The 19825-nt window shown below is 33.8% G+C and overlaps 4 protein-coding genes across 5 annotated transcripts; 2 read left to right on the plus strand and 2 right to left on the minus strand.

The window, feature by feature from the left end:
- The first annotated feature begins 1683 nt into the window (after nucleotides 1-1683).
- LOC125866792 (uncharacterized serine-rich protein C215.13-like) lies at nucleotides 1684-7787 on the plus strand. The gene is made up of 5 exons (XM_049547141.1): nucleotides 1684-2220; nucleotides 2560-2671; nucleotides 4615-4729; nucleotides 5942-7000; nucleotides 7350-7787. The coding sequence occupies exons 1-5, from the start codon at nucleotides 2031-2033 to the stop codon at nucleotides 7605-7607; spliced, it is 1734 nt and encodes a 577-aa protein (XP_049403098.1). The 5' UTR covers nucleotides 1684-2030; the 3' UTR covers nucleotides 7608-7787.
- A 978-nt stretch (nucleotides 7788-8765) lies between these two features.
- Nucleotides 8766-9458, plus strand: LOC125866811 (pleckstrin homology domain-containing protein 1-like). Its single transcript, XM_049547165.1, has one exon. It carries the CDS (start codon nucleotides 8839-8841, stop codon nucleotides 9280-9282), a length of 444 nt encoding a protein of 147 aa, XP_049403122.1. The 5' UTR covers nucleotides 8766-8838; the 3' UTR covers nucleotides 9283-9458.
- Nucleotides 9459-11728: 2270 nt separating this feature from the next.
- Nucleotides 11729-13210, minus strand: LOC125866812 (30S ribosomal protein S31, chloroplastic). Its single transcript, XM_049547166.1, has 3 exons — nucleotides 12958-13210; nucleotides 12783-12847; nucleotides 11729-11995 (listed from the first exon to the last, which is right to left on the minus strand). The coding sequence occupies exons 1-3, from the start codon at nucleotides 13133-13135 to the stop codon at nucleotides 11873-11875; spliced, it is 366 nt and encodes a 121-aa protein (XP_049403123.1). The 5' UTR covers nucleotides 13136-13210; the 3' UTR covers nucleotides 11729-11872.
- A 1579-nt stretch (nucleotides 13211-14789) lies between these two features.
- On the minus strand, nucleotides 14790-18298 carry LOC125866799 (uncharacterized). 2 transcript variants are annotated; one of them, XR_007446562.1, is made up of 3 exons: nucleotides 17088-18297; nucleotides 15183-15505; nucleotides 14790-15054 (listed from the first exon to the last, which is right to left on the minus strand). XR_007446562.1 is itself a non-coding variant. In XM_049547150.1 (2 exons), exons 1-2 carry the CDS (start codon nucleotides 18164-18166, stop codon nucleotides 15274-15276), a joined length of 1311 nt encoding a protein of 436 aa, XP_049403107.1. In that variant the 5' UTR covers nucleotides 18167-18298; the 3' UTR covers nucleotides 14790-15273. The 2 variants fall into 2 exon arrangements, 1 of the variants encoding a protein (XP_049403107.1); XM_049547150.1 differs by having other exon boundaries at nucleotides 14790-15505; nucleotides 17088-18298.
- Nucleotides 18299-19825: the final 1527 nt, after the last annotated feature.

The following is a 19825-nucleotide window of genomic DNA, read 5'->3' on the forward strand; positions in this document are numbered from 1 at the left end:
GGATTTCGGTCATAGTCTAGGGGGTACTTGTGTCTTCTCCCTTTTATGTTTGAATTATATCTATAATAGGAATACTTATAAGTATTGTGTTTTAAGTTTAATTTACTTATGATTTATATTAGAAAGTATATTTAAGGGATTAAATATTATTACTTTGGTTATATATGTTATTAATTATTGACATAACCGAATAACCAAACCGAAAAGAGAAAAACCAAATCAAACCAAATTTATTTTGGATCGGATTGGGTTACACTTTTACAAAACCAAAAAAATCCAAACCGAATAGTGTAAAACCAAACCAAAAAACCAAATGCACACCCCTAGTCATACGCATGCAATATACTTATTCGAAATTCCCAATTTGACCATATATGTGTTATATATTATTAAGTCTGTTCGATCAAGCAAACTTATATATATTATATAAAATAAAATAAAGTTTAGATATAATATTATGCTTGATAAAAATGATATAAAATTGACTATAATTTGCTTAAAACTAAGGTTTTATATATCATACCCTTATAAGTAGTATTGAGGATTTCCTTTTTTTAAAAGATATATCATTAAAGGATGTGATGCAATGAATGGAGTTGTTTTTCTCTCAATTAGAGGTTTCTATTTCGACTTTTGAATATGAAAAAAGTTCTTAATAAAAAGTGTTATCCCCGAATAATTTATATTCAGCAAATATTCAAACTAGTCGTACTCTAATATAAGTATCAATCGCTCCATGAAAATGCAAAAAGAAATGCAGTGATAATATGATATCTTCATTTGAACTTTTTGAAGACAACTAACCACCATAGCTTCTTTTTCCCTCACAACAAGGCAAAATTGAAATTTCAGAAATAATTTTTAATTTAAAAAAAAATAAAAAAATATTATGAAGTGGGGCTATTTTTGTAATTATGCATAGCAACCATTGGAATTCTGATAACGTACCCTTCAAGTGAAGAAAACATCAAAAGAGAAGCTGTGTTAGTTGCATTAAACATGCCCCACACTCATCACTTTCTTTTTAATATCCCTATATCCGTATTAAGATTTGATTAAATTAAATTAAATTAAATTTATATTACGTGAAATTTAATCATAGAGAAATCCATTGAAAATATTCCTAAAATTTGATGTAAATTATTAGTGTCGTTTTCGAATTGTTGAAAGTCATGAAACGTCCTTTATTTGACTAACTAAATTTAGGTATATCCTGATCTACCACATAACATAACAGTGATCTCAAATTCTTATAGGAACATGAAACTCTTGATGAAAAGTTGAGAGAAGTGTTGAAAACACACTTAAACTTGGTGAGAATTTAGAGGTGTATTTCACTCATGTTGCAATATCGGGGTGTATTAAAATTCAATTAGTCTAGTAAATGAATGTCAATAGTTTGAAGATGAAACTAATAATTTGCTTGAGTTTAAGAGTGTTTTTAATGTTTTTCTCGTTTATTTACGTAAAAGATGTTTCTATAAATAATTTTTTATGTTTAAAATTGAACACGAGATCTCAAATTAACGACGAAGATACCTTATCCGTTACACCACGATTTGTTTTTTTTTGTTGCCCCCACTCTTGTGACTTGCCCTATCAATTATCTAATTCTGAATTAAAAACAAAATGAACAACTAAGCCCCAAAAGTCTTTTTTATATTCATTTTCATCCCTCATTCTTCCCATAAGTAACATTTTTAGCTTCCAAATTTTCTCTCTCTGAATTCTGATGATCTTCATATCATATCTCTTTTGATTTCTCTCTCTAATTTTTACCTACCGTGTCTTTGTCTCTACAAATTGCGGTTTCGTTAAGCTTTTTGTAGAATTTTCTGTGAATTTTTCAAGTAATTTTTTTACATCTGGGTTTTAGCATTATTGAGCTTGTTGAAGTAGTTCATGAGGATGTGCATATGATGAGTGTGAAATGCTGTTTTTGTTTCATGAAATTTGCAGAAAAAACGGGGAGTTTTTGGTGATTTTTTTTTTCAGTTGATGGATTAGGGGTTTTTAGGTTTTTTTGAAGTATGAATAGAAGTTTTAGGGCAGAGGAATCGGCGTTAAGGGAGCTGCAACAGCAAATGGGGAGCTTTAGGAATTCGGTAATGAAGGAGAAGGAGGAGGAGCTAGGTTTGTTTCTCGAAATGCGAAGAAGGGAGAAGGAAAGAAATGATCTTCTCCTTTTCCAGAACGGCGATGAATTTGATGCTCCGCTTGGTGAGAAAACTAAATTTCCTTTTCAATTGATGTTTTTCTGTTTCATATATTATCTTCATTATTAGTTTCTGGTTGAGATTATGGTGTGATTTTGATATAATTAGATGATTTATGGTAATGTAGAGCTTGCTCCAACTCTTCGAAAATGTTGTCAGCAGGTGTGGGTCGTATTCTCTAAATTTTTGGAGAATCCAACACGAGTCCGTGCAACTTAGCTGTAGAGGCATAAGAATACTACATTATGTTCGATTTGTGGTGAATTTGGGTTTTCAATTGAACTCTGCTTCATAAGCTAAGCTCATTAATTGTTATTTTTTGCAAATTCTTTGCCCTTTGTAGAATCAAGAGCAGGAAGTTCACCTATTTTCAATATTGGATCAACCACTAATGTGAGGAAGAATGGTACTGATGATTTCCTCAATGCTGACAATGACAAAAATGATTACGAGTGGTAATTTCCTTTAATTTTACTGTCCTCTCGAGCATGTACTGATGGTGACTCTTCTTCTTCTGTTAATTATGTTTTTTAGCTGGTTAGGTTGAACTGTCATAAATTCCTCAATCAAGTGAAATGTCTGTGTCATGTCACCTACATTATGTTTTCATATTCTATCTTCATCTTTTTATTGTTCTTAATGGGTAAAGCAATGATAACTTTTGCAGTTCTTTTTGGGTAAGCAATGATAGTTTTTACAATACCATCATACATGTCTGCTCTAATCTTATGCAGACAGGTGTACTGATTTTTTTAAATGGACATAATGTTCAATATCGGAGGCGCACCCTAAGTAGTAGTTTTGGACAGACAAAACACAAAATTGTGAAGATTGAAGGGGGGTGGGGGTGGAAAAATCATTGTTTCCCCTCAGGGAGCGGTGGAGTTTAAGAAAGGTAACATTAAGAAGTTAATCATCATATATATGGAGTATGCTTCCTTAATGTGCCAGTGACAGATTCAAGTCATTGAATTTCATAATCAAGATTCGAAAACAACTAGGTTGCAATGCAAAGAAATGTAAAGCACCATGTTAAATGTCTAGATCGTATACAATGTTTCTCCTCTTTGTCTTTAATTTAGGACATTTTGACATGAGAGTCCAAATTTTGAAATTTTTAGAAATAGAACTTCATTGGATAATGTGTCTTTCAAAACTTGGCTACGATTCGTAAAATTTGGTCTCCATGCTTCCAGGAAATTCTGTACTCATGATATACAGGTTAACTTAAGATGAACGCTCAAAGTAAGAAGTTGAGGATAAATAAACTTTTGGTGATGGACATTCTAATTTGGTGTCAATAACAAGTACTCCCTCTATCCCCCCCCCAAAAAAAAAAAAAGGCTTGCTTCAGAGTAATTGAGACTTGTCTAATTTTTGTGTGAATTCAGACATTGAATTTTTAATTGTTTAGAAATAAAAATTGCATATTTGGAAACTACATAAAGGTACTACAAATCACAAGTGTTTGTAGTTTAAATAGAGAAAAAAGCCAAAAGTCCCCTAACCTATATTCGGATTTCCAACTACACACTTCAACTTCACTTGAGTCCTATCACCCCCAGGGAGCGATGTAGTTTCAGTTTTAAATAGTTCAGGGGGTTATAGGACTCAAGTGAAGTTGAAGAGTGTAGTTGGAAATCCGGATATAGGTTAGGGGGCTTTTGGCTGTTTTCTCAGTTAAAATAATTAGAACTTATTTAACGAATCATAGTCAAAGGAAAAGCAGTTTGATTCCCAAAATGGTAATGAAAAATCCAGAAATCGGTGACAACCAATGAGTGTCCATTTGGTGCAGCTAAGCTAGAGTAAGGAAAAACCAGCGAGTGGGAGAGAAATATAACTGCTTTAGATTAACAATTCTTACTGCAAGTGTACTAATAACAAACATCTGCAAATTAACACCTACCAACAAGTTAACTGACAATTAAACGGACTTGTTATCTTAAGCACCACATTGCAGTATTTACATCACAGCTCCAGTCATGCTACGTCACAGCTCTGCAGTTTAGTATTACCTCTACTTGCATTCCTTCAAAGGTAATCGTGCCAAACTATTTGGGACAGAAGGGCGTTTTATAATGATGTTCATTTAGACATCATGAGTAGCAAGAGAACATGTTTAGTATATAGAGCTCATTTTTTTACTTATATTTTGAAGTTCAACTAATGAATTTCGTATATCAAAATGTTGATGCAAACAAGTAAACTAGTGGGTGCTATAACCCCCACGCAATCAATCAATAAAAAAAAAGCTCAAAATAGAAGAGAAAAGGCTTCTCGAGACCTCTGATATTGGATGATCTTTTGCCACACTTATACAACATTCAGTATCAAAAGAGTATCTGCTTCTGTCTTTTATTTGTGTGTTCAGGTCTCATATATTTTTGTCTTTCAGGCTTCTAACACCTCCAAGTACTCCTCTTTTTCCTTCACTTGAGATGGAGTCGGAAAAATCAATGATGAGTCAGCTGGGAACTGCTAAAGCTCGTCCAACTGCATTGAGATCTAGAGTAAGAATATACTACTTTTACTTTTCTTACTCCATGATTGCTGAAATAATGCATTTTCTGTAATTCGGTTGAGTATTATATATGATAATATGCTTAATACATGAAATGTTATCTTTCATGAGTTCAAGTTATTTTCACTACACATCCAGCCAGTAGAAGGGATGTAGAGATTTGCAAGAAGCATAATAAAAGGAAAAGTTCTATAATCAGGTAGAAAGGACCTTGCAGGTATTTTAGTTCAAAACACACATTGTGGCTCCGTTGTTTAGTCAAATGCTATTAGCAACAAAATCATCTTTGTTGATATATCACAGTAATCTTAATGAATTTATTAAAGCAAATAATACGATATACTCATATGCATTTCCTTTTTGTAGTAAGGCTTGTTTACCCCTTAATCACAAAGTATGTGCTCTCCTAAAATGTAAACAGATACAGAATTTTGCCTACCACCTGTAGCCTGTAGGGTATGTGCTTCTTCGGTCTTCAGTTTTTCAATAGTATATACCGAATACTGATCCATGGTTAGTTTGGTTCTACGGTAGTATGCTCGCAACTCCTGCTTAGAATTGACACATCCTCATTGTACACGTTGATGTTCATATTGAGTAGTTTTGTTTGTCGAGCTTCAAAAGTTAGATGATATTGGCTATTAGTGAAATGCATGACAAATGAGAACATAAGAAAATATATAACAGTTCTTTGTTATATATATTTGCAACACAATCCAGAGACAACCTATTTTTGTCATAATCTGGAAACTGAAAGAAAATAGACTATAGCTTCTTAAAAGGATAAATTTCTCGTGCAAGGAGGATTCTAGCTGGTAATAATGATTTTACTGATTACTCTTATCTCTTTATCGAAGAACAGCAGCCACAGCATTTTGCTCTTGAACACGACTAAGAGCAGCTGCAGTGGTCATTGTCACTGGCGGTATTTCGGTCAACTAACATACTGATATCTTAAAACCAAAAACCAAACTTTTGAAAAATTAAAGCTGAAAACAGCCCAAAGAACCAAAACTGAAGAACTGACTTAATTCGGTTTGGACCCTTTTTATCAGTTTTAATGTCCATCCCTAACCACCTGCCCCAGTTAAAAATTAAGAAGTTCAGATGGAATGTTGGAGCTTCCAGTTAGGCAGTCTTAACTTGAATTTGTTGGGAACCATGGACTGATTTACTATGCAACTTGTTATTCTGGATGCAGTTAGCAAATCCCCAGCTTGAGCCCTCTGGTAGAAGCAATTTAGCATCTAGACAGCCTGCTTCCGCTGCTGGATTAAATACTTCAAATTCAGGTCTTCGAAGACCATCTTCGTCTGGTGGATCAAGACCTTCAACTCCAACTGGACGACCCACATTAAGTGCAACATCCTCCTTGACATCAGCAACTAGACGCACATCTACTGCAGCATCCAAAGCAATGACATCCACTGCGACTTCTAAAACAATGTCAACCACAACTTCTCGGCCAGCAAGGTCTTCAACACCAACTTGTCGTTCCACCTTGCCTTCTGCTAAGTCAACGGTTCCTACAAGATCTTCAACACCTACAGCCAGGTCCAGTGCAAGGTCCTCAACACCAACCAGAAACTCCTCAACACTCACAACCAGGGCATCCATTCCTGGATCGAAGTCCACATCAAGGGCAGCAACTCCAACTCGTCGGCCTACTTCAGTGTCCAGTACAGCTAATGCTACTGCTCCTTCAATTAAATCTCCGTCTTCAGTAACACCAGCAACCACTACGGCAAGAAATCCTGGAGCCTCACGTCCTAGTTCTCCAACTGTAAAACCCAGACCATGGAAGCCTTCAGATATCCCAGGGCTCTCCTATGATGCTCCACCTAATCTACGGACATCACTATCTGACAGGCCAACTTCAGCTACAAGGGGTAGACCTGGAGCACCAAGTGCCAGATCTTCATCTGTTGAGCCAGTTACAAATGGAAGGGTTAGACGACAATCTTGCTCTCCAGCTAGAGGACGCCCTCCTAATGGTGTTGTGCGTAGCAGTGGGAGCTCTGTTCCTATTCCAGCTATGAGTCGATTACATGCTAAAGCTAATGATAATGTAAGCCCTGGTATGGTTGGAACTAAGATGGTTGAAAGGGTAATAAATATGCGGAAGCTGGCTCCTCCTGCAAAGCAAGATAATAAACATTCTCCCCGTAATAACTTATATGCGCACTCTTCATCACCTGACAGTACAGGTTTTGGAAGGACGTTGTCAAAGAAATCCTTGGACATGGCTATGAGGCATATGGTATGTATATTTCATTTCATGCTGCTATTTAGGCAAAGATTAATACACAAATTTCGCTTGGATAGGCTTTTCAGAGTATGGTCATGAATGTTCTCTATGCAGCATTTCTAGAAATTGTCTTTCTTGTGTTAATGCAACATGGTGATCTTCAGAATGAGAACTTCCTGTTTGGGATAATTTTCTGTAGTTTGAACACATGTATAGTGACCATGGGTAGTTTTTCCCTTTTTACAAGTATAAAAGTATGTTCTCTTGGTCTTGTTGGAGCTCTATGAAGCTCCGCACATTGTCATCCTTGTTTTTTTTTGCTCTAAGGTTTTGCTTAATTGAGAACATTCCTCTCTCACAGGATATAAGGCGAAGCATCTCCGGAAATCTGCGTCCATCGATGACTAATATTCCAGCATCCTCCATGTACAGTGTAAGATCAGGACCTAACAGAACCAGGACAGTGAGTGTATCTGACTCCCCACTTGCTACGAGCAGCAATGCTAGTTCTGAAGTGAGTGTCAATAACAATACAGTGTGTCTTGATGGGAGTGAAGTTGATGATGCTATTAGCGGTGTTAAAGGCGTTCGATCTCCTGCCTATATGCATGGAAGGTAATGATTGCCCTTCACTGGTGCAAGATTATAAAATTATAGTTTTGATTCAGTGCCGGAATGAAAGTTTTGGTGCTTGAATTATGATTGTTTCCTGGGAAAAACCGATGCATATGGTCTCCCACGTTATGTAAAGATTGATGCACAGTTAGCTATGAAATTTTAAGCCAGCCTATTTCCTTAAGTTATGTTGCGTGCTTAGACCATTTTTTGCAAACAAAAATGCTAGTTCTGAAGTGAGTATATGATTCCCCAGTTGCTACAAGCAGTAATGTGCCTTAATCTAGTTCCTACTTGCAGACTATAAGCTCCCGTTTGACCATTGATTTTGAAGTTAAAATTTAAAATTTTGAGTTGAAGTTGTACTTGGGCATGCATTTTACTTCAAAAAATTTGAAAGTTTGTGAATGGAAGTCTTTGAAAGTACTTTCAAATTTCATGGTCAGGTAGATATTTGAAGATGGATTTTTGAAATTACTATCAAAATCTATGGTCAAGGACAGTTTAAGTTCAAACCTACAAGGACAATAAAATAGTATAAGCTGGAAAGTTCAGTATGTATAAATTAGTACTCCATATAGTAGTATAAACTAAATCCATATATTTTTTTAATTTGATAGTTTGATATTCATATCGAAGCCCGATTAACTTTGGTATAACACATTATATGATCATTTTTGGAGGTGGTACTTCCAACAAAATATTTTCCACTCTATGGGTCAATATTCATCCCATTCAATTTTTAATGTTGTAGTTTGATTTAACATAGAGTTTAAGAAGGATTTTTTAAAAAAAAATTGTGATTTAAAATAAGTAACGGATATTTGTGTAGTTATAAATTATTTCATCATCAACGATAAAATAAATATTTTAAAGTTAATTTGTTATTAAGTATAACAATATGTTTTTTTGGTTCTACTTAAGAAAAAAATAAGTCATATAAATTGAGGTACGAAGTATTTTGTAATGGAATAAAATAAAAAATATATCAAGAATCAAATCCGATATCCTTATATTGGAGTTCAATTATTTCAAACTCATGCCACGTAGGATCTCATTTAGAAGGAAGTGGTTTCTATTAAGGGCCCAAACCTGAAAACGGAGGAGCAGCGAGTAATTACTCCACATGTTCTAAAGGAAAAATAACTTTTAAAATTAGGAGAAAAAATAATACCTGTATAGTGTTCACATTTTTCTCTCCTCTTTCTTCTCTCTCTCCTTCGATCACATCACCTATGGCCAGTCTATGGCGAGCAGTGATGGGCGACAACACAACTCCATCAACCGACGACTACGACGGAGTAGAATTCTGGGTCAACCCTGAACGAGCCGGCTGGCTCACAAAACAAGGCGAGTACATAAAAACCTGGCGTCGCCGGTGGTTCGTATTGAAACAGGGGAAACTGTTTTGGTTCAAGGAAGCGAATCTCAGTAGAGGATCGAAACCGCGTGGCGTTGTTCCGGTGGCTAATTGCCTTACAGTGAAAGGAGCTGAAGATGTTCTGAATAAACAATTCGCGTTTGAGCTTTCAACTAGGTCCGATACTATGTATTTTATTGCTGATTCGGAGGAGAAGAAGGAGGAATGGATCAATTCGATCGGACGGTCTATAGTGCAGCACTCTAGATCTGTTACTCGTGATGAAATTCTCGACTATGACAATGATAGCCGGAAATAAAATTATGGTACGTGTATCTTTGTTTTTTTTGGGAAATTAATTATTTTTTCTATGGTCGTAGTGTGAATTGAGTATATAATTTCTGGTATTTGAAGCTGTAAGTACTCTGTTTGAATTATGAATCTTGTAAATTTGCTGTCATTTCTGAGTTGAAAGTTTCTCCTTTGCTTTTTTGACCTGTTAAGGATTTTATCTTGCTTTTTTACCTAATTCTGATGGCACTTTAGAGGTATGTAACAGTTTGTTTGGATGGTTGTTGCATATAGTTTCATAATGTATCGGATTGTGTTGTATTGTATTGTCTCGATGAATACAATGTTTGGATAGATTGTATCGTTTCCCACCATTACATAATGTCATAGAATAGGAAATCCAGGGATTGATACTGTCCCGTGAACTTTTTATTTTAGTCTCTAGCTATATTAGTTCTTGCATTCTCGAGCTACTCCGCGATGTTGTTCTTTTTTACTCAACATGTCCCAATATTTGTCTCTTAAGGTCTCCTACAAAATTACATCATGTACAAGCATTTAAGACAGGATCCCTCATTAGTTTTTTATTTTTATGGTAACCGAGAAATCCTGGATGGTCAATGGCAGACAGTTCAAAGTTCGGTGGAGAATGGGCCCACCCCTCTAGATTTCTAGAGGTACCATGCTTGTCTGGAGCAGGATTCGAACCTGTGGCATGTGTCTAACACACATCACGCTCTGCATTTACCATTAGACCAATGCCCTGAGTGAGGTTAATCTTTCGTTTTTCTCTGGATTCTAACTTGTATTAATGCACTTTTTATTCCCAGTTCGCACAAGATCAACTGCACTTGCTAATTCAGCTCTGCGGTGATATATTTATTTGGGTCATTTTATAGAACCTCGTTTAGATTGGTCATGTGAATTTGGATCCTTTTGCTTTGGTAAGTGAGGGTTAACCCTCATTATCATGTGCCATAAGCATTTTCCTTTTGGTGGTCCTTTCCGTTACAGCCAGATTGCTTCTTCTTTCTACTCGTCCTTAATGTTTTGGTTGTGCACATGGGTAGGTTGGCTGGTTACGTATTTCGGAATACCAAAAAGAAAGGCTTTCTTTTACATAACATTCAGTGTTGCATTATGTCGCTGAGATGATTTTAGATAGCTCTCCCTCTAGTTATATCATTAAAAACTCTGAAATGTTGTATAATAGAAGAATAAAAATCCTGAGTTTCGTTAACAATAATGTCTCATGATACTACAAGACATTGCATGGTATGGCCATAGAGATATCTATTTACTTTCTCTCGCGGAATTAAAGAACTGGTTCTTTTTGGAATGAAACATGCTACAGATGAGAGCCTTTTAATACCTAGAGATTTGGTTTTTGGCTAGATTTCTCAGGCTCACATCTACATACTTGCCAAGTTAAGTATTCAGCCTATTTAGTAGTTTCAGATGTTGCCTTATAACTGAAAACTGATCAGAAAAATAAAATTTCTCTTCCACCTGTTTTGTTTTGTCAATTTCAGCATCTTGATTTAGTTTCATTAGGAGTCTTTACAATTATTGTTTCAAGAAGTTGGTTTTTAGTTTGCCCCGGAGCTTGGTTCAAGTGGCAAAGGTTGAGGGACTTGTGACTTAGATCAGAAGTTCAAGCCCTATGCCATGCCGACTAAGCCTGGTATTTAAGCGGGGGAAGGTAGAAGGGGGGACCCATTATTCCCGAGTTTTGAAGGTTGCAATTGGTCTTAAAAGGTTGGACTCGGAAGGATTTCTCGGTCAGTAAAAAAGAAGTTGGTTTCTAATTTGTCCTTTAGCTTAACCTGTACATCAAAACCAGCATTTTCTTCAACCAATATCTATGCAAATTTTGTTTATCCAACTTGTGTCCTGCTGTAAAGTTGTTTATGATTGTAGAGAGTTGTGTATAACAATTTTCTACATATGAACTTCTTCAACCGTATTTGAATACTTGTTGACCCAAATGAATTGTGTGACCGGATTTGCTCGCTCACATCTCGACATGTTACCTCCCACCAGCACAGATATGGAGTAATTCTATCCACGAAGGTCTAAATAAGATTACCTAGGGGTCATTTGGTAGGATGTATTAGTCATGGTATTTTTTAATCCTTCGTTTGTTCAAGGCCAAAGTTCCCTTGATATATCAAACCAAATAGTGGATAGGAAATAGCTCCTAACATAACTAATCCAGCATTACTAATACACTCTATTCATTACTATTCTTATACACTCTACCAAAAGACCTCCCAATGTTTTTGTCTCCGCTAGAATATGAACATAAAACCTCGTGGTAAGGAATTCACAGAAATGAAATGAATTTGTGGGGTTCTCTAAGCTTTTCACTTGTCTTGATAGCTAAAGTAGTGACTATTACCACTTGTATACTGAAGGTTGCTAGAACCACATGCATAGTTTAACAGGACACAAGAACATTTCAACGAAGACCCTTGAAGCAAACTAGAAATCTCAGTCCAACGATTAACTTAATCAACATTTAAATTTCGATAACTCGATGAAATAAACAAGTAGTAGAAGATTAGAGCTACATAAAAATAAAAATTGCTGACGATGAAGTTGCTCCTCCAAGAAAACTAGGGATCGTGAATCTCGATTTTAACGACTTGGCCATCATCAAATGGATCTCTCTTTGGTGGTGCTGGTGGTGCTGCAACCCTAGGTGGTCCTCTTCCCTTCTTCTTGTTCCTTGGCCTTGCCTAAACCAATTCATACAGTCAATATTTGCTGAAAATACCAATCAATATTATTGAAACAACTATTGTTTTTCGCTATATCTGGCAAATCTAACGAACATAAAAAAAGAACGTTAGTGGTTAATGAAATGGGTTGAAAACTATGAAGTCGCGGTTCAAATTTCAATAGAGACAAAAATAACACTAGACATATATCTTCAAAATTATAAGGGGTTGATTCGTCTGAAATTTATGAATATTTTAATCTCAGTATAAGATTCTACAACATTAATATAGCATTTGGTTGTAGGCATTAAACTCCCGCATCAATTATGCAAAACCTTATACACCAGAAATCTTATTTGAATCAATGAATTATTTTATAGGGAATTAAAATACGTTCAATCAAATGTAGAAAAAAAAATTATTCATATTTCCACCGTGATATTTAGTATATCACATTACGTAATTTGTGTTCATTTTTTATTTATCAGTTTCATAAAATATTTAAATATATCTCTATAATCGACTCAGTTTTGAATACCCTATCTGTATTTTAATAATTAAATATCGTGGGATGGATAAGCAAGAATATCTCATGAAATTATTTTATCCCATCTTCTATATGGGATAGTAAACTCATCATTTCAAGCTAATACCTTAACTCAAATATGAAATTATTATTCTAACCAGAATATAAATATAGGATTCTTTCTCTTAATTGTAAAATATAGGGGTGTAATCTGAAACTAAGTCATATTAAGGAGGTGTTATCCTGCAATAAACCAAAAAGATGCTAAGCAGAACTCACATTGCCAAAGGAGTGATTGAACCGCTTGCCTTTCGCCGTCTTCTTATCACCTCTACCGCAGTAAACTGAAATCAAATCAAATCCAAAATAAATAAAATTATTTCAATTTCTCGGAACTGAAACTGCAATCATCACAAAATTCACAAACATGAATTCGAAGGTATGCGATTCGTACTCAATGGGAGATTTGAATCGGTGAGAGACAAAGACGAAATTGATGCTGAAGGAGACGCCGCCGCTATTGAAACGCTGCCGGCGACGGAGTGAGAACGAGAGAAGGATAAATTAGGAGAGAGAGAAGCCATGGATTGAACAGTAGCCATAGGAACTGAACCAACTAACAACGACGCCATTGCAGCAGCTCAAGCGATAAAATTGAGTTTTTATTTTTGTGGTGGTTCTATAGCTTTTTATTGTTTTTCTAGATAATGTCTAAAGAGGCCCTTTGTTTTGTCTTTTTTTATTATTATTCAAAAATATCCCTGAATTAAGGTAAAATTGACTTATTTTGAAAAAAACGTTAGAGTTGCTTGGATGGTAAATACTACTCATTTTCAATTTTAAGATTATGAGTTCGAGTCAAGGAAACAAATATTTTTCATCCAAAAATATATCGAGCGATAAATTTAACTTGTAAAGGGTCGTTTGGTACGAAGGATAAAGAACAATAGTTTTGAGATAGAATGCACTTCGTAGGGATATTAGTTATTTCTGAAATTATTTATCTTACTATTTATACTATAATAATAAAATAGGTTATTTCATAAATACATATATAATTAGATTACTGAGATACACGTCTTATGTTTCCCTTATTTCTAATATTCCCTTCTATTTCTAAAAACCACTAAAATTCCTTATTTCTCTTCTAATTCTAAATTATTTTATAATGTATCCGAGCTACATATTATGTATTTGGTTTATTTTATAAGGTATTCGAGCTACATATTATGTATCCAGTTTGTTTTACTTTTTCAGGAATTAATGTAATTACAAATTAAATAGGGATAGATTGTAATTTCATATTAAAACTATGTGATTTCTAAAATTTATACATATCTTATTGTATATCTCAATTCATGAGATAACTTTGTCGGTCTCATTTGCCGTAAGCAAACGACCCCTTTTATATTTGGGTGTGCTGCTTATAAGTGGGTTGATTAAAATTTAAATTAGCTTTATAAGTATTTTTTATTTATTTATCGACATGTTTGGTAAACATACATAATACTTATAAGTCAAGCGAATGTAAGTTAAAATCAATCAAAATTCATAAGTTCGTTGCATCTTAATCTATAATTTTACAATTTATAAGCACTTTTTAGTTAATCAACTCTTTTATTATATGATCTTTTTCCAATGTAGTATGTAATATTTTTTAGCCGAGAGTCTATCGAAATAGTTATCTATCCTTATAAAGATAAAAGTAAAATTCATGTACATCCTACATTAGATATGTTATTGTTGTCGTCTAATGAAATTTCCAAAATTCTAACTTTTTAATTATCATGTATTCCATTCCGTCATAAATAGTCTTAAGAACATTTTAGTAATTTTAGCATATATAATAATGATGAGGAGTAATGAGATAAATGTACTCCCTCTATCACGTACTACTTGTCTACATTAACAAAGATATTTATCCTAAATTACTTGTCAATTAAAAAATTTAAAAAACTTATTATATTTTTTCCATTTTGCACCTTAAATTGACTCTTTTTGATTAAAAATATAAATAGGAGTATTGTAAAGTTCCTCTTTTGTTAATCTTGATATTGACAGATAAGACATATAAATAAAATGTATTAAAAATAATTAAAAGGGTAATTAATATAAATATATTTTTTATATTTCTTAAAAGACGCGTAAAAGTGAAAAAAAATGTACGCTAATATACAATGAGGGAGTAACACACAATGATTAATCATACAAGACTCCTGGTCTAAGCCTCAAAAGACAAGGCATTCCCAATTGATTATGTTTTTTACCAAACTCACTCAAAATACAAAAAATATACTAATAATAACAAGTTTGTCAAAAGATGAAAAATACCCTACTCTACAAAAATTTGAGAACTCAATTCACTTATTATAGACCAAAAAATTGATCCAAAACTATGATCTTTCCTTGTGACAGTACAGATTCATATAGCCGACCTCAACTTGTTTGGTATTGAACCGTAGATGTTGTTGTTGGTGAACAGCTCCCATGCAAATCACTCTATACTCAATCTAGACATAGAAAATCAAGAACAAATAATATAGTCATTTCCCTACAAGAAAAAAACACAATAGACCGTTCATTCACGTTAGCATTTATTCAAATGTGTGATTTACAAGACAAAAGTTTGTCGACGTCTAGAGGAACTTCTTCTCCACTCTGTAGTTATGGGAATCTCACCATTTTCTCCTTAGTTGATGCATTTCTTGAACAATCTTTTTTCCTCTATGACTAAACTTCTTTACCCTTTTTGTTATTGATAGAAGAAGTACTACTTGGAAGTTGGAAGGAAACAAGTTTCCTCGCCGCCTGTGCTCCACAAGAAATTGGCATATGTAGATCTATAAAAAGAGTTCCTAGGCTCAGCTGCCACTGCCTGTTGGTATCTTTCTTCGGCTCCCCATAAGTCGTTCTTAACCTTCCACAAGAAGATCGCATACTGACATAGGGCCTCTGCATCCGGTGGTTCCACTTGGACTGCTCGCTTGAAGCACTCCTCCGCCCTGTTACAACAAATGACTCATCGTCTGAAATTATAGAAAACAAACTACTCTTCTATCCCAAACTAATCCGGGTTGACTATATGAACTCTATGTAACAATTTCTCTCTATTCGTGTCCGTTTCATTTTGTTGTTCAAAACTACAAACAGAAAAAAAGGACAGGTCTTCCCAGTTCTATTCTCCAACCAAAAGCATATCTCAGGTCATGTCTAACATTGACAGAACAAAGATTTTCACCAAGGGGATTCAAAATGTAAAAGAGTAAATATAAGAAGCTAAGATTCCTAAGCCGAGGGTCTATCGGAAACTGTCTCTCTAGTCTATACCTTCCAAGGTAGGGGTAAGATTTGTGTACACTCTACGCTCCATAGACCCCACTTGTAGAATTACACTGGGGAGTTGTTGTTCTTATACAAGAAGAAGCGAAGGATTCAACATCTATCATATAAACAGAAAATTAATTTTAACTTTTTATATAGAGTATAATTTTATAGGAAGGGGGTCCAGATGAAGCCCCTTGAGCCTGCTAGCACCGCCCGATGTCTAATAGTACCATTTCCGATCTATGAATCTGAGATGCTACTTATCTCAACACTAAATCGTGTTGTTCCCAAGGTCGCGAAGAATTTTCCAAAAGTTGCTCAAGTGATCTTTTCAAAATCTTGGCATCAGCAAACTATAATCTAGGGAATGGGCTTCAAATAATTGAAATATGAGTAGCACTGTCAAAAACAACAATAATGTAACTAAGCTGGCTAGAACACGCAAACTCAATAACCCGGTTTTTGCTTACTCTTCTTGAAACTTGAGAGATTGCAAAGATCAAAAAGCAACTTCTGAAAATTTAGAGAAAAAAGAGGAACTACAATATTAGGTCACAGAGGAACTAATTCTCCATTCCATTTTCTTTAACACAATAAGAAAAGGAGTTAACGCAACATGAACAATGATAGACCGACCAAAGGTATACAGAGTCATTGTGTGCTTTCTTTGTGCACTGGCACAACAGAATTCTATGTTGCTCGATGTACTAGCCTTAAGTTTAGATGTATGGCTTTTCTATGTGACGACAACAACAACATACCAAGTGTAATCTCAAACTAGTGGGGTCTGAGGAGAGTAGAGTTTACGCAACCCTACTCCTACCTTAGAAGTAGAGATGTTGTTTATGACAGACCCCTGGCTCAAGGAAAACCAGTCCAAGGCATTCTGAACAGTTACTACAGCAAAATAATTCGATAATGGAAGTACAAAAAACAACAAACAGTGACAGAAATCATAGGACAAAAAACTATAGGAGCAATACTAAGACTACTAGTATGGACAAATATTGAGACAATACACTATTACCTACTAACCTACTATCCAAATCCGTTTCCTCCACAACCTCCTATCTAAGATTATATCATATATTATCATAGGACAAAAAACTATAGGAGCAATACTAAGACTACTAGTATGGACAAATATTGAGACAATACACTATTACCTACTAACCTACTATCCAAATCCGTTTCCTCCACAACCTCCTATCTAAGATCATATCATATATTATGTAAGACAAGGGAAGTTGAAGAAATTACCTATTATTATCTCGAACGAAAACTTTCAGAAAGTGTGCATAATTGCATAGCAAAAGAGTGTTATTAGGCTCATGAGTCAGATTCATCTGATAAACAAGATCAGCCTTATAATAGTCAACACTATTATCTGGTTCAATCTCCACTGACAATAGTGAAACAAACTTCGACATGACTTCATGATCAAAGCCAATACCCTTTAGACCCCTCATATTCAAAGTTTCATCTTGTATTGAATCCCACAATTCTTTCTCTTCATCACTCCACACTACTTTTGACTCATCTTGAGGAACAATATCAGGATAATGAACTTTCAGATATGTTTGATCACAATTCTCTCCCGAAGCAGAGTGAACACTAAAATTAGCCAAGAGTATCATTACATACATCATTAACATTGGTGTTTGCGAAAATACTTGTCGAAAAAGACATACAAATGATGCATACATATCCCCTTGCACTTTATCAATAATCATTTCTAAATCTTCATTACACATTGATTCCCTCATATGCAATGCATAAGTTTGCAACTCCACAATAATAAACACCATAGAGTTAAAAGCCTTTGATGTGCAAGAATTTGTTGCCTTTAAGTCTTTAAATCTACCAGACTCCCATTGATATTTCTTTTGCATCATTCTAAGTGACAATGGAAGTCCAAAACTTTTAGCTTTTTGTTCAATATGTGCCCATGAAATTACCTCCCTTTCTGGCCAATATGGTGGTTCTGGCTCAATACCAAGCAAACTTGGCTCAAGAGACTCAAATTTTGATGGAAAAATTGAATCTTTACTCCCAAAAATTGCACAAGACCCTTCATTTTCCCCTCTTTCAATCCCTTCACCATCAAATTGTTCGTCACCAAATCTTGAACTACAACAACATGGTTGTATGCTACTATGACCTTTAGAGTCACTTTTCTCAAAATATTGTGACCTAAGTTTCTTTGGGCTAAAAAGAACAAGTTTACAAATAAAGTTTGGATTTTTATGACCCCATTTGTTTGATTTTGGAGATGAATAGAGAAAAGAAAGGGTTGAAGGAGAAGAGGATTGAAGAAGAAGAGAATTTTGGAGTTTCATAATTAGTATAATACCTATTTTTTGGTCATTATTTAAGAGTAAATAGGCAAAATGTATGGAGAGGAAGTAGAACAAAATAGGCACAAGAAGTGGTCAAATCAAAACAAAATATGAAAGAAAAAAAAAAACAACAGAAAACCCGTGAGGAAAGGGGACTTTTTTATTTAGATCTCTAAAAAGGAAGAAAACTATTTTTTGAGTTTCAAGATCTTGAAACACTTCAACTAATTCCCACTCCGTTTTATTCCGAAGTTGACGTGATACATAAATTTTAAAAACTATTAAGTAATTATTATTTTTTAGTTATTTTTATTTTTTATATTTTTTGAGAAAATAAGGATTGATATAACTATTTTGTCATATTTCTCTATTAATTAATATTTGGTAGTAACAGATCTTGAAAAATAATTCGATCAATAAATAGTTAATATTAAAGATAAGATATAGAAAAATAATAATTATCTTCTCTAGTGACAATAAAAAGGATCTTGAAAAATAATTGGATCAATAAATAATTAATGTTAAAGATAAGATATAAAAAAATAATAATTATCTTCTCTAGTGACAATAAAAAGAAAAAATATTTTTTGAGATAGTGGACAAATAAAATGAATAGGTGGAGTAATTTATAAGTTGTTAGTATTTAACTGAAACACATGCATACTCAAAATTGAAGTATTTACTTATTAGCTTAAATAAATTAATTTTTTTTTTTTTTTGTGTATCATGCCTAAATTTATTACTTCCAAATTTCCAGAATTTCCTTATTTCAAAATAAATAATTTATATTTAGCTAAAATTTCAAAAATACTTATAGCGAGAAGTTATCTTTTAGCCTTATTTCTAACTTCTTGAAAGTTATCATCAAATGATGTGATAGAGTAGATGGGATTACTCCTTTTTTAATCAAAAGTTTTAGGTTCGAACTGTGGTTATGAAATAAAAAAATTAAGAAAGCACTTCCTCCTGAATGAGGTTCTATGGAGCATAAATCTGAAATAGTTAAGCCTCAATATAGATATCAAATACTTAATAAAAAAAATAAAAAATTATTTTTCAATCTTTTCTACTAGATAATCTAGAATCTTTATGCCGACTATAATCAATTCTATCGATCGGACTCTTCTATTAACAAATAAATTACATTGATTTAATGAGAGAAATACAAGTGAACCAAAAAAAACATGATAAGAATGATAGCAACGTGTACTAATCCGAGTCACATACACGTAAGAGGAAATCATATCCCAATAAGAGAAACATAAAATTTCCACCTATATAGTAAGTACTAAAAAACCAACTATTTTTGTTGGTTTAAATGTACGCCACTAACTATATAATAAAAATGTACATCACCTAACATATTTTCTCGTCTGGTTTTATTTGTCTATTATATTAAAAATATTTATTTATTTAATTTAAAATTTTAAAAATATTTTATTATTTTATATTTATTTACTTATATTATTTTATATTATTTATTTCCTAATAATTAGACAACGTATAAGAATAAGAGTGATATATTGAAAGCCTTATTTTTAAATTGGCACTCTGTATTACGTTATTCGAATTAAATTGGAATTCTAACGCGGTTCGAACACCTGAATTTTTTGTATTTTTTTTTTAAAAAAATGATATAATATGATTATTTTTTAAAAA

The sequence above is a fragment of the Solanum stenotomum genome, chromosome 6, assembly GCF_019186545.1.
Source record: "Solanum stenotomum isolate F172 chromosome 6, ASM1918654v1, whole genome shotgun sequence".
Lineage (NCBI taxonomy): Eukaryota > Viridiplantae > Streptophyta > Magnoliopsida > Solanales > Solanaceae > Solanum > Solanum stenotomum.